Source organism: Cygnus atratus, chromosome 3, assembly GCF_013377495.2.
Source record: "Cygnus atratus isolate AKBS03 ecotype Queensland, Australia chromosome 3, CAtr_DNAZoo_HiC_assembly, whole genome shotgun sequence".
Taxonomy (NCBI): Eukaryota; Metazoa; Chordata; class Aves; order Anseriformes; family Anatidae; genus Cygnus; species Cygnus atratus.
The window spans coordinates 104,007,365-104,022,601 of record NC_066364.1 but is presented as its reverse complement, the minus strand read 5'-3'; the positions used below and the strand labels follow the sequence as shown (position 1 = coordinate 104,022,601).

The window sequence follows — 15,237 nt, the reverse complement described above, 5'->3', positions numbered from 1 at the left end:
TCTGATCTTATTAATGTTACCTTTTCTATAGGAACATCACTGCTTTTCTGGAAGATGTAGTTTCACCAGGACTTCCCATCTGAGTCAGTATATCTTGGATATTATTAATACCTCAATGTTGTGTTTTTCTTCAAAATGGAAGTTATTTTTAGGACAAGGTCTTTTTTGTCTTCTTCATTTCTTTGAAATTGTTTTCAAACTTTTGCTTTCCTTTTGCCTTTCCAGGTGTTTGTGTGTGTATGTATCACGCTAACCACTTGTGATGGCACTTGGGTCTTCATGTCATCTACCCAACAAGCTGGGTTGTTTTCCTGTCTGGTTTACTTTGCTTTGTTGTATATTGATTTTTTTTGCCTTGTAGACACTTTGTTTTACGTGTTCCTTCAAAGTAAACAATGACCTGGATACTTGAAAAAGCACAGATTTTACTTTGTTCAGTCTGTGTGCAATAAACGACTTTTTTTTTTCTATTAATTTGCAACTGTCTCTCCTGATCTCTTGTTACAGCAGCTTTTGTAATCACATGTTACAAATCTCGCCTCTTCCTGTTATGATCTGCTTCATCAGGTCTGACTACTTTTCACGGTGTTTCTTTTTCTTCACTGTTGTACTAAACAGTGCTGTGCAAAAAGGATATAAATCGCTTCTTGTGTGGTGTTTTTTTCTGATTTAACAGGTTCAACTGTCTTCTATACACATGCATATTACTTGTGCACTTTGTGAGAGTGTCTGATGTGCTCGCCATGAAAAACTGATGTGGGGAGACTTTCTGTTTCATAAAACTGCTTTGTTTTGATTTGTCTGCAGCCTCTGAACAAATATTAGATTGTAGCAAACTTACTTTACTGCTCCCTACAAGAGATTAAATTAGTCACTTGCATTTTAAGAGACATCTTAAGAGTCCATCGTACTGACAGCAATGACTTTCTTGTGTTAAGGATGTTTTTAAATTGACATTCAAAATGTAAAGTTTAACTTTTCCTTCCTGGATAAAAATAACAATTGAAATAACTAGTGATACTTTTGGCCTTGTTGAATCTAAGGATGCTTAAGCCAATGCAATTTGATAATGCATTAAGAATGGGAAGAAATAGTCCTGCCTGTTCCTAGTGTCCTCCTCCTTGATCTTTCCTTTGTGTGAGCACATGGATTTTTACAGCTGTACATGACTGAGGAAATGAGTTAGTTGGAGAAAAGTTTTAAGTTTTCATCTGGATACCTCTTCCAAGTTGATGACAAGGTGAACTGTACAAGATACAGAAGAAGAGAGGAGGGATTTATTTTTATTTGTCAAGGTTAGCATCTGCAACCCATTGCTAAAATGCTTTTTATATTTGAATGAAGATTGTGCAAGGTTCCCAAATAAAGTGGCAAATCTATTTGGGTGAAATATTAGAATAAATTCATACATGTGGATTGCTGTGTGTAAGATGGACAAAACAAAATAAATCTTAAAAAAAAAAATTACTCTTTTTTTTTTTTCCCACTCATTCACTTGTGTGTAGATTAAGTGTAATAAAAATAAACATGCCTTGAAGCTCTGTGAATTCTTTCTATCAGGCAAAGTGTTTAAACAAATTCCTGAGTTTAAGAGGACTGTATAGTATTCTCCAGAATGAAAAATTTAGGTTTGTTTATTGGAAGTGATACTTTTACTATACTTAGTCATGAAGATTCAAATTTCAGTTTTTCATCTGTGAGATGTAGCCTCTGGTAGTTTCTGTTTTTCTCTCAAGAATAACATTTTTCTCTATTTATTTGTGAATTTGCCTAAGTAGATGAGTTACAAGTGGTAGCCAGCTCTTATCTTAGCATGCAGGCTGTAACTAAAATGTGACTTGTCCCGGTTGTTAGAAAATGTCACTAGAATTCTGTGCGGCCGTTTTATTTTTCTTCTCTTTCCTAGGTTGCTGCGAGGCCTGAAAATTTGACTGGAAATAACACCAGGGTGGGGGTTACAACACTGTGGTAAGTATGCTATTTTAAAACACAGAGGGGAGAAGCTGGGAAAGGAGATGACAGGGAATCATGAGTCCAGGAGTGAATCACTCAGTGATGAATTGTCTGCAGCTTTATGTGGGAAGATTGAAGTCATGAGAATCTGAAAAGAGGAGAAAGCAGTAGCTGGTAGCATGTTCTTGCTCAGGTTTAAGGAGAGAAAGATGCACGCTGAGTATGAGGAAAGGTACTCTATGCCTCACCTTTTCATAAAGCTGTAAAACATACTAATCCATTCATTATTACAGTGCAGCTGCTAGTTACAGCATTATTCTTTTCATCACTGCCCAAATGGAAAAACAGGGAGAAATTTCATGTTTTCGTTAATAACATGCGAGTTTGACAATGTCCAGTCTAGAAGTTGGCTATCCTTGGCACCATACTCTACTAGCTTTTATGAATAAATAAATTTTATTGGTTTGCAAGGATGCGATAGTCGTAATAATTTGTTTGCAAAAAGGAAAGATTTTAATCTCATACATTATATTTTACTACAATAGAACTAATCCAGAGTATTTCTAACAAGGTTATTCATTCATTTTTCCCTCCTACTAAAGTGGCTTTCTAGAAGATGACTGTAGAAGATCTCCCAGAACGTTCCTTAGAAGGAGATTCTCTCACTGAAAGACGTTTTTTATTCCCAAACTCCGAAACATCTGTTACCTTTTCTGTTGCTGCTGCACCAATGCCTTCAGACTGTGGTATGTACATTAACGGAAAATGATTTTGTGGTAAGCAGAGAGTAAGTTTGAAAAATAAATGTTAAGAAGAACTACCAACTCTTTATTTATGCCCTCTTTCCACAAAAAGATTACTGCTTATTAAATGGATTCTCTGTTCTTGTAAAGAAAAATGAAAGATAAAGACCCACTCTTTCCCCATTTTTTTTTTATTGCATACATTTTTAATTATAATGTATTTTCATTTTTATTGTTTCTTCTGTACACATGATTAGATGTTTGTAGGTCTAAACAGAAAGCTGGATATTAAGATGCAAAATTTCAGTTCAAATTTTAATCTAGTTAAGCATCTACATCACATTTAAAATCTGTAGCGTTACACTTTCTCAGTGTGATTTCAGTATTTGAACTAAACTATAGGGGAATATTTCTGTTGGAAGTGTAGTTGTTTGCAGTGGTAAGGACTGTGGAACATGTTTTAACAGAAAACTAGCAAGTAGGTGATTGTCTTTTGAAATTATGTTGATTTGTCTTCACATGTATGAGTTATAATAATTTTTAAAACTGGTTATATATTAAAATGTCCCTGTGGCTAAAGGATCTTCATAAGTAGCTACAATTATAATATATTTGAAATAGCATGTATACACCTTAAAAATTATTTTTTCCCTCTCTATTTTTCCTGCTCATTAACTACAGCAATCAGTTGTTTTCAGGAAAAATAAACACACGTAAAGTAATGTTCTGTCTTTGCAGACTTGGCATTCTTGAGACACATTTGATGAGTTAGTACAGGCAGGAAATTCAAGTTTCATATGATAAATTAAGTTTTGTATGATATACGATATTATCACTAGCCCTTTTTCTTGTGGGGGATTTCAACTTACGAATGTCTGCTGGAAATGCAGTACAGCAGAGAGGAAGCAGTCTAGGAGATTCCCGGAGTGTGTGGAAGGTAACTTCTGATGCAGCTGGCGAGTGAGCCAAGTAGGGAAGGTGCCCTGCTGGAGCTTTTGCTTGTGAACAGAGAAGGGACTTGTGGGTGATGTGAAGGTTGGAGGCTGTTTTGGGCATAGTGATCATGAAATAATAGTTTTTGATTCTTGGAAAAGTAAGGAGAAGGGTTAACAGAACTGCCACCAGGAGGGCAGACTTTGTCCTGTTTGGGAAACTGGTTGACAGAATCCCTTAAGGAGTCCTGAAGGGCAAAGAAGCAGGAGCAGGCCATCCCCATGTTCTGAAAAATGAGCTGACTGGGATGAAGACTGGCCTGGCTGAACAGAGAGCTTTGGATAGAAGTTTTGAGGGGCAGGGGGGAAGAGTATATGATCTCTGGAAGAAGGGGCAGGCCACTCAGGAGGACAACAGGGATGTTGTGATGCTATGCAGGGAGAAAATTAGAAGGGCCGAAGCCCAACTGAAACTTAATCTTGCTGCTGCCATTAAAGACAATAAAAATACTTCTATAAATACGTTAGCAACAAAAGGAGGACTAGGAATCTCCATCCTTTATTGGATGTGGGGGGAAAACATAGGATGAGGAAAAGGCTGAGGTACTTAATGCCTTCTTTGCCTCAGACTTTAATAGTAAAACCAGTTGTTCTCCAGGTACCCAGCCTCAAAAGCTCAGTTTTGATTTGGTGGCTTAATTTTGGAAAATGTATGTTACCTGCATCTGCCACCAGATGTGACTGATACATTTATGACATAAAAATAATGGAGGCCACAGAATACATTCCTGATTTGTGCATGTGTGTATGTTTTGGAATGTTTTATGCAAATTATGATGGAAGAAGAAAAAGATGTTTTATAGCATATGGAAAAATCATGTACATGTTTCTTTGCTCAGCTGAGAGATCAAGAGGCTTGTCTGTGCTTGGGAACATTTTAGAATCTTCAGTCTTTGCCTAGCTTGAAGAAATAAGGGTAAGCCGTTATTAGCCTACTCATTGCCCATCTCTGTTGGTCCTTGCCTAAACTTAACATTAGCCTTTGCAGTACCATTGTATTGGTTCCTGGTTCAAAGCTTTTTCTGAAGTAGAAGCAAGACCTTAGTATAAATAGAACAGACATTAAGGAACATTTTTTTGTATTTATCATATTCTCACTTTCCAGCGTGATTATTAGTGGAGTGAATCTCTTGCATTCTTTGCATCTGTGACTGAAAAAATAGATGTATTCTTAAAGCATGTTAAAACTTACAGTTGTACGTAATTATTCCTTTTTTTTTTTTAAACAGAGTTTTCCTTCTTTGATCCCAATGATGCAGCATGTCAAGAAATACTTTTCAACCCCAAAACATCAATTTCTGAATTGTTTGCTATCTTAAGACAGTGGGTTCCACAGGTCCAGCAGAATATTGATGTTATTGGGAATGAGGTGAGGCAATCAACATCCTTGAATGCTTACAGCATTAAAGAAATATTATGGTGACATCAATTAAAACAGTTAATTCAAAAGCAGAACTAATCATAAATGCAGGTACAGGTTTTATAGGTCACAAACGATTACCAATCAGTGCCTTGTATTCCACATACCTTCAGTTTTCATTTGAATAGAAGGAGAAGACTGATTAAAAATTCAGCACATTTGGTAGATGGTAGAAATTGAATGTTTCTTCTCAAAACGGTTATTTTTTCAGAGGCCCTCTACCTTGGTGCTTCAGTTTCCTATTTAACAGTAATCATAAAACTGATACATGAAATTACAGTGAAGCTTGACCTTATGGGCAATGCTTCCAAGGCCCAGGATGAGATAGGATCTGAAATCTTTTTGGGACTCTGTAATAGTTTGCTTTCATAGGACACCTTGTTTCTTATTTCATCCTACATTCTTATTTTTATTATAGGCTTTTCTAGACAGGCGAGGAAGTATGGTAAAGATTCTTCCTACCGTAATATAACTGGGGGCTTTTTGTAAATAAATAAATAATGTTGAGAGGCCAAAGAACAGTGGGAGACTTTTCAAATGATATAGTTTTCCTATTGTTCAGTAAAGCAGTTAACTTTTCAGCATGCAAAATGTATGTTAGAAGTAATAATATAAGGAAAAAAAGATTTACAGGTTAAAATTTGTAAATAGTGAAGTTAGTGATGTTCAGATAACACTGAATTTCAGATTGTTCAAATTTATTTCATTTGTGCATGTTCCTCAGTTCAGCATTTACATTGCATTCTAGGAAGGTTCTTTGCTACTAGCCATTAAAATGAATTACAGTATTTAGTAAGTTATGGTACAGCTAAAATTTGCTTCTTTTCCTCTTGTCTCTCAGATCATTAAAAGAGGTTGCAATGTGAATGACAGAGATGGACTGACTGATATGACTCTTTTGCATTACACTTGTAAATCGGGGGCTCATGGTATTGGTGAGTAAAGAAACATCATTGCAAATGTAAAAGCCTATTTAATAAAAAAAAAGGCTACTTCCAATGAGTATTACAGAAGGTTTTCTTGAAGTAGACTTTTTTAGTGCTTAGTTTTGGCTTTTAGTGTCCGTCAGAAAGGAATATGTGGAAATGTTATGGGGTTATTGCTGTGGCAGTTAGTGGTACAGGTATTTCAAACAATAGTACTAATTTAAACATACATTTAATAACAGCAAAGGCTGTTTCAGACTGAGGTGCAAACTGTGAAGTAAGGTATTCACAGTCAGTCTTAGGTTAATAAAACCAGAACATTTAAGTGGCTGGCTGTTCATTTTTTTTTTCTTTCACTCTGATCATGTCAGAAGAAAACAGTAATCTTTCTTTGTTTACATTATGATGATCATAACTACTGGAAATAAGAGCTCTTTTAACTCTGAACTCCCCTGTTGTGTTTGTTGCTTCTGAACCCAGTTCTCCTCGGAGTTAAAAGTTTCATAGTGAGGTCTGGCAGAGGCTAGCTTTCCTGGTGGTGGAAGATCTCTTAACATAAACTTTATCATTGTGGAACGTATTTTTTCTTTCCCTATCAGATTGCTGTTCTTTATGTTGGAGATAAGCAGGTTGTGTTACATAATGTAGTAGAGATTTTGGCTCTTTTATCATAACAGGCAAAGACTCTTGCATTCTAATCCTAAAAAGAAGTGCATCTAATAGTAATTGCTCTTCTGTAAGATTTAAGAGCTTGATGTACATTTTGTTACACATAAGCACGTGCATATTTTTTGAGGTCCTGTAGATAAATCTCTAATGCATGTTTGAAAAAAAAATTGACTTGCAGGTGATGTTGAAACTGCTGTAAAATTTGCAACACAGCTTATTGATCTGGGTGCTGATAGCAGTTTACGCAGCCGCTGGACAAATATGAATGCCTTGCATTATGCTGCTTACTTTGATGTTCCAGAACTTATTAGTGTTATTTTGAAAAACGCAAAGCCAAAAGGTAGGTATTACTGTTGTTTCATATAGTTGTCAGTATTTTGTTCCTTTGTTGATCCTAAGCTGATGTGTAGTGGTCTTTAAGTGTAGGGTTTGCTTACCCATTTTACATTAAAAATTTCTAATTTCTTATTCTTCTAGTTAATTTTGTTGGTGTGTTTTCTCTTAACCTATTTTTTTTGTGTGGTTTAATGCACAGAATCCATTGCTGTGTTTTAAAGTTCATAAGCTTGAGGTTTGTACAAAATGGTAGGGAAATATCTAACGGAACTGAATGCAGCTAGGTTAATTCTAAGTTCTTGTTTGAGGAATAAGAGAATGTATGCACAAGACCAAAGATGCAACTATTCTGGCAAATTCTCAGTGTTTTTAAGTGCCTTAATCATTGAGAAGTGTGTTTGAAATATTTGGAGAATGGTAAAGGAGAAGTGGAGATTTGGCAACAGCATGTGACAAACTAGGGGCTGAAGCAGCTTTGGCATACTCATTTTTCTTCACATATGAGCTATCTGAAAGGTCATATCTAAGGAACAGTTTTACTTTAGTGTTTGGCATAAATAAATATATATTTTTAAAAAGATCACAGAATCACAGAATTGTCTAGGTTGGAAGAGACCTCCAAGATCACCTAGTCCAACCTCTGTCCTAACACTAACAAGACCTCCACTAAACCATATCGCTAAGCTCTACATCTAAACGTCTTTTAAAGACCTCCAGGGATGGTGACTCAACCACTTCCCTGGGCAGCCCATTCCAATGCCTAACAACCCTTTCAGTAAAGAAGTTCTTCCTAATATCCAACCTAAACCTCCCCTGGTGCAACTTTAGCCCATTCCCCCTTGTCCTGGCACCAGGCACGTGGGAGAATAGACCAACCCCCACCTCCCTACAGCCTCCTTTAAGGTACCTATAGAGAGCGATGAGGTCTCCCCTGAGCCTCCTCTTCTCCAGGCTAAACAACCCCAGCTCCCTCAGCCGCTCCTCGTAAGACTTGTTCTCCAGACCCCACACCAGCTTCGTTGCCCTTCTCTGGACTCTCTCGAGCACCTCCATGTCCTTCCTGTAGGACTTTTTGATAAAAAATAAAAAGATAGGGCTCCAAAAACCAATTGTAAAGCTGTTAAAATTTGGTACCTTTCATCTTTTTAAAGTCAGTCAATCTCTATGTATAAAGTTGACATGCATATACGTATTTATGATCTATGTCTGTTATATTTTGTGCCCTAAAATATTAATTCAGTATAAACATATTAGAATGTTGATACAATTGAGATAAGTTTTATTTATCAACTTGTGGAAAGGGTTAGTGGGATAGAGACTGTAACTGGAGAATGCTAGAAGACTTGTACAGCCCTGAGGTGGAAAGTTTTACATCCTTCACCAGTATTTCAAACTGGAATATTATTGCTAAATCCTTCTTGGCTTTTGGATTCTGTATGAGATCAGTGGCATTTTAAATAAATGGTTATATTCTTAATTGACTCAAATTGGCATCTCTTGTATAGTTTAGGAGAGGTGCCAAAGACTAACTTCACAGCTGATTAAAAGATATACTGGGAACAATTAATGGAAATGTGCATCATGATAAACCTCTTCTAGTCAAATGCAGTACTGTATTTTCCAAAATGTCGGTGCAAGACCCTTTTGAGTACCATTCTTTGGAAACACAGGAATTATAAAAATCAGTAGTTTTTACATAATTCTTGGCCATCACTAATAAAATTTGTGCAAAGCAGAGGTATAGTCAGTTTTCCCTTGTCCCACTACCTGTTCATAAAGGAAAACAACTGGTTGAAGTTGCATCTGATTTTAAAGTTTAAAGTCTATAAACAGTAAAATATAAATATCAGTGAAACGTTAATTTACATGCAAACCTAAAGTTACTTGTTAGTCTTAGCTCAGTGGATTGGGTATCTCAAATAGCAGTATCAAAAAATAAAGTAAATGCTCATCTTCCAGATTAGAACATGGTCTGAATAAACACATGCAAATAAGGTTAACATTCTTTGTAGAATCACTTCTCATATGCATTTAGTACATAGCTAATTGTGTCTCTGTATAAATGTTGATATAAATTATAAAAATTAATGTACTTTCATTAAAAAAAATAATGTTCTCTCAAGTAATCTGTAAAGTGAAATATTCAATTAACAGACTTGCATACCTCACATGATATTTAATTGCAGATGTAGATGCTACCTGCAGTGATTTTGATTTTGGAACAGCTTTACATATTGCTGCATTTAACCTATGTACAGGAGCCGTCAAGTGTCTACTGGAACATGGAGCAAATCCTGCCTTTAGGGTAAGGTGTTAGGTTGTATATACATCAAAAGGCTAATAATTAAATAATTTGATCATCTGGGGAAAAATATCTGGAAAAAGTAAAACAGCATGTATGGGTTTTGGTTAGCTAAAAATGTATTATGTGGAGTGATAATAGTGCTTTTGAAAAATTATTTGTAACTTGTAGTAGATGACTTTCTATGCTTTGTCATACTTCTGTGTTGAATTTTGTATTTTCATGTCTCGATGTGGTTCATTAGTTCAAATGGTGTTCAAGATGTTCTGTTTTGATGCTTTACCTTTCATTTGTTAAAACGCCTTTGTATTTTGCAACAGTTGTCATGAAAGGTGGATCTTTTCAGAAATACAGGAGTACAGTATGTGACCTCCAGCAATTCGGTATATTGCTTAGTAGTAAACTTAGTCTTAGCATGAATAACTGATAATGAAGAACAATTAGCTGCTCTTCTTACTAATCAAATAGTAGACCTCAGTTACAGTGTAAAATGTTGCTCTATGTGTGTAGCCACCCATCCTGGATTTTTTTTTTAAGTGTAGGTGGTATCTCAGTTCTCCGTTTTCAGATTCTTTTTTTACACAGATAATTGTGCTTCCACAAATTGAAATTTGGAAGACGGGTTAAGATTTGTACTAATGCCTTTGAAGGGAGGGTAGGCAGAACTTGCCATTGTAGCAGCCTGAAGGCCAAGCAGTGTATATGCTCTCTGGTCAACTGGCCTTGAGTTAAGGTTAACTCTGGCGTAGGTCAAGCATCTCATGGGACACAGAGGAATCACAGTAACTACTGTATGGACGTGGAAATTATTTGGAAAGGATTTTTAATCCTCATTTCGTTTCTCATGCAGTACTCCGTATCTAAATAAATACTTGAATAAAGTTGTTCAAGTTTATGTGACACCATTTTTTTTTTGTATATTCTACACATGCTATATGTGTTAATTTAATTATATCTTACATTTGGAATAAGCCTCACCAAGGATTAAACTGTATGCTTGGGAAAGATAAATTCTTTGAGAAGTGTTAGCTTTATAGTATTGATATTACAGACCAGAATTCTTTCTTACTTTACTGAATCTGTGTTGGGGTAAACAGATGTATCCAGGTGCTTTTTTTTCTTCTTCTTCTCCTTTCTCATGTGTCCAGAGTGCTAATAATGTTCTTAAGATTAAAAATTTTGGAAACTTAGCACTTCTGAAAATAAAACACCGTAAATGCTATCTTATTTGCCTAAGGATGTCTTGGCATCCTCATTTGAAAATGTGGATGTTCTTATTCTTGTTTATATTCTAGGAAAAATATCTAATGAAGCGGATTAAAAACTTTGTAAACTGCTCTGTTTTTTTGCCTAATCAGCTGTCACAACATTAAATTCAATAGTATGTTACATTTTTACAGAATGACAAAGGGCAGATCCCAGTGGATGTGGTTCCTGATCCAGTAGATATGCCACTGGAAATGGCAGATGCAGCAGCCAGTGCAAAAGAAATCAAGCAGATATTGCTGGATGCAGTGTCTCTGTCATGTGATGTCTCAAAAGCCGTGATTCCAAACCATAATCATGTCACAGGCAAGGCCATGCTCTTATCGCTTGGCCTGAAGCTGGGAGATCGTGTCGTTATTGCAGGACAGAAGGTATGCTGAGTAACTTGATGGGTTTGCGGATGACACCAAGCTGGGTGGTGTGGTCGACATGCTGGAGGGAAGGGATGCCATCCAGAGGGACCTGGACAGGCTTGAGAGGTGGGCCCATGCAAACCTCACAGAGTTGAACAAGGCCAAGAGCAAGGTCCTGTACATGGGCTGGGGCACTCCCAAACATGAATGTAGGCTGAGTGGTGAGTGGATCGATGAGAAGCCCTCATGAGAAGGATTTGGGGGTATTGGTGGATGAAAAACTGAATGTGAACCAGCATTGTACACTTGCAGCCTAGAGAGCCAGTTGTATCCTGAGCTGCATCAAAAGCGGTATAGCTAGCAGCCTGAGGAAGGGGATTCTCCCCTTCCATTCTGCTTGTGTGATACCCCATCTGGGGCACTGCATTCAGCTCTGGGGCCCCCAGTTTAAGAAAGGCATGGACCTGTTAGAACAGGTCCAGAGGAGAGCTACAAAGATGATCAGAGAGATGGGGAGGGACTCCTTACCAGGGTGTGAAGGGATTGGACAAGGGGAAATGGTTTTAAACTAAAAGACAAGAGATTTAGATTAGCTGTTGGGAGGAAATTCTTCACTCAGAGGGTGATGAGGCACTGGAACAGGTTGCCCAGAGAAGTTGTGGGTGCCCCATCCCTGGAGGTGCTCAAGGCTGCGTTGAATGAGGTCCTGGACAACCTTGTCTGGTGAGTGGCATCCCTGCCTGTGGCAGGGCTTGGAACTAGATGATCTGTAAGGTCCTCTCCAACTCAAAACATTCTATGATTCTGTATTATCCTTATAATTTCTGGATAGTCAATTTATGTATTCGGAGACATATTTCAAATTTGAGGCTCTAAAATGCTTTCTGAGAGGTATGAACTCTGGATGGCAGTAAGGGTATGGTTACACGAAGTAATGAGCCGAACAGTTAGGTGTTAAAGAGAGTCACTCCCATGGAAAGCTGTTTCGACAGACAACATCTGCATCCGTAAACAAAATTTTAACAGTCTCCTGTGGTACATCAGCATCATTCAGTTTGTTAACACTTTTGGTGTCACATCAAAATGATAGTAAAATTTACAGATTACTTTGTGAGTTGTCCAAGTTTCAAAGTTACCAGTATTCATTCATGAATTAACCCTGTTAGTTTCCAGAAGGCAGCAGAAAATTTATTTTCTTCAATTCTGCTTAGCCTAGAGTGACCCAGTTTCACTGGTGCAATGCAGCTAAAATCTTTGAAGCAGTGTTGTGCCAAAGGGATTGTTATATTGTTCTGTAGACGTATAAGAACATATTTAATACTGGTCCAGCTCAGATTTGAATAGCTTTTAAGAAGCTAACTTGCTAGACACTATTTTAAAAATGGATTTGAAAAATTTAACATTGTTGCAGCTAATATCCGTACCTTTTATTTGCGATAGCGAGGGCTCAGAAATGATTTAAGAGTGCTAGTATTCTTTTTACGATTTCTAATATTTTTTCTGGTAAATATTGAAGACATTTGTGAGCAAAATTTTATGTTTGAATAGTTTTGTGTTTAATAATTTTTCTAGTATTCTAGTATTTTTCTAGTATAACTTTGTAATTTGTAATTACCACAGCTGAAGTGTTTTGAAGTGGACCCCACTGAGAGTGCAAAGCTGCCTCCATCCTGCATTTTTGTGGTATATTCTTGGAATCAGGTCCGAAGAAGTTAGGGAATCACTACCTGTGCAGAAGGCATTTTAACTGAAGTATGCAGAGGAAGCTGCCTGCTCTTAAAAGACAAATAACAAATCCATGGAATTTTCTTTTACAGAAAGCTGTTGCACGGCGAAAGCAAGGGGAGATAATGTAAATGCGAATTTATAAAGGCTTTATAGCAAGAAAGGGAAGAAATTAGTACTCCTGTGTAGTTTTGAGAGAAATAAGGCCCACAGTACTTTGTACTGTAATTTTGCTTACTGTGTATGGATAAAGCTTTCCAAGTTGTTAGCATTTGTTACGGGAGCTGAAGCTGTCATATGACAGGTGGGAAGGAGGAATGTGATTGTGCTTTTCAGTTTTCCTTTTCCATGTCTGCTTTCCTCCCTTCTTTTCTCTCTGTGTGAGGAGCGCTGCTTCCCACCCACTTTCTCCGTTTGTCTGAATGGAGAAGTTGATTTCAGACCTGTCTCCCCCTGCCCATTTATACTCATAAATGTGTGTGGGATGGAGCAGAAGTGAAAACAGAGTGATGAAAATGGTACCCAATTCCTAATGTTCTCTTTGATGAGTGTTCCAGAATACAGAAGCTGGAATGAGGGCACTGGAGTGGCCATGTTTTTATGAGCAGTGTTTATACATACCTATTCTCTTTCCTGCTTCTGCAGTCTCCTAACGTGTCAGCTTCAATGCAGATGGAAGCCCGAGCATAGTAAATGGTAGAGGGGAAATGGATTCTTTGTGATTCCTGCTGCATCTGCTGTTGTAGTTGTCTTACTTGGTAGAAGCCTGTGAAAGCAAATATTTGTGTGTACGTAATTTGGGGTCCCACAGTTCTGCTGGCTCCTACTGTGTTATGTTCTCAATGGACGCTCAAGTGAAACGTGACTCCAGGGAAACCAGTAGCTGGGAGGAAACTCTTTTTCCTGCTTCTGCTGTATGTCTCATGGTCTGTGTATCCTTTGCTCCTTTCTTACTCAAGTCCTAGGGTTTGAAATGCCTGCTGGTCCCTTCCTTCTCTTGGTAAGTGGCTTTTGGCTGGTGCCCGGAGAGTGGAAGAATCTGTTAGGCCACTTAGTCAAACTTCTCCCAGTTGAATTTGATGTGTGGGTTGGTAGCTAAAAAGTTTGTGTTTAGATGTTATGTACCTGCTTATAATGATCAAGTTTAAAGACAATCTTCAGAGTAAGAGAAAAATAGTGTCTGGGTAATGTTTATTTCTTACGAAATGTTAAGAAATAATAGCCAAAAAGTTGTAGATTAGAAAAAAGATTGGTTCCTGTCTGTTTACTCTCTGAAGACTGGATTAGACAGTGAAGTCACAGTGAAAAATTAAGTAAGATTATTAAGGTCATATGAGATGATGAAAACTGAGCAACTGAAAGATGAAGGGTTTTCATTACTATACGTGATATGTATATAAATATGAAAACGAATTGAAATCAATGTTAAATACATCTCTCTTAGATATTCCTCCCCGATTTGCTGGAAGTTAGTATGCTTATAATGTGTATTTGTGTAGAGTAAACACAGGTCCAATAGCAAGACTAATATGTCTTACGTCCACGTAATATATATTAAAACAACAACAAAATATTTAAAACGTTAGTTAGATTTTTAAATTTTCTTTAATCATAAGAAGGGAATAAAAGAATTAATAATCTTTTCCAAAGAAAATATTAAGTATGTTCCGAAGGCAGTGTTTACCTTTTAACCTCTGCAATATAAATAAAAAAGTTACGGAATTTAACATCTAATATTTCCATGGAATCTTCAATTCAGCAAGCTATCAAACCGGGTTTCTGGAACTATTCTTATGGAAGGCACTGAAAGTAGAACTTCTCGTTAGGCATATACTTGTGTACCGTGATGAGTTTGAGTTCTATTGTACAATGGTGCTTACTGTTGAATTCTGGTATGTTATGAGAGCTGTCAATAGCCACTGCTTTTGTTCAAAATATACACAGAAGGAATAATAAGTTTTGGAAAATGCATTCTTTGGCACTGAAAGATAGGAATGTCAATCATCAAGAGAGATCATTATGTTTGCATTTCTCAGTTTGTTCTGATTAAAAGGTTGGCGATGATTTGCTCTCACCTTCATAATCTATACTATGCTCTTGTGAACAATGCTTTTTTAACAGTCTTTCTATGTTGATGCCTTTTGCTTAGGTTGGTACGTTAAGATTTTGTGGTACAACGAAATTTGCCAGTGGCCAGTGGGCTGGCATAGAACTGGATGAAGCAGAAGGAAAGAACAATGGAAGTATTGGAAAAGTCCAGTACTTCAAGTGTGCACCGAAATGCGGTATAACCTTTTTTTTTATACTTCATGTCCTAAGAGAATTAAAGAAAAAAAAAACACTTTTGGAAGATATAAACTTTTGGGGAGAATACAGATTCTGATGCCTTTTTTTATAGTTTTGTTTTTACTAATTCTTTTAACTGTTCCTGGCCTAGTATTTTTGCTGCAAATATTTGCAAGAACACTGAAACAAAAAATGAAAATTTATGGTATTCCTTGAAACTGAGATAATAGTATTTCTTGTTTTTACATCTATACTGCTGAAGCTAT

General features: G+C 36.9%; 1 protein-coding gene across 5 annotated transcripts in view; it reads left to right on the top strand.

Annotated features, from left to right (window-relative positions):
- Window positions 1–15,237, top strand: part of CLIP4 (CAP-Gly domain containing linker protein family member 4) — a 29,595-nt gene that overhangs the window by 1,205 nt on the left and 13,153 nt on the right. For 2 of the 5 annotated variants that reach the window (XM_035563686.2, XM_035563702.2), the window contains exons 3-11: window positions 32–83; window positions 1,907–1,968; window positions 2,556–2,699; window positions 4,918–5,057; window positions 5,950–6,043; window positions 6,882–7,043; window positions 9,226–9,344; window positions 10,742–10,978; window positions 14,835–14,970. In XM_035563686.2, the coding sequence (XP_035419579.1) occupies window positions 2,570–2,699; window positions 4,918–5,057; window positions 5,950–6,043; window positions 6,882–7,043; window positions 9,226–9,344; window positions 10,742–10,978; window positions 14,835–14,970 (1,018 nt within the window). In that variant the 5' untranslated portion in view covers window positions 32–83; window positions 1,907–1,968; window positions 2,556–2,569. Of the gene's footprint in view, window positions 1–31; window positions 84–1,906; window positions 1,969–2,555; window positions 2,700–4,527; window positions 4,605–4,917; window positions 5,058–5,949; window positions 6,044–6,881; window positions 7,044–9,225; window positions 9,345–10,741; window positions 10,979–14,834; window positions 14,971–15,237 lie in introns of those variants that run through there. The other 3 variants (XM_035563695.1, XM_035563678.2, XM_050710072.1) reach the window with 2 other exon arrangements.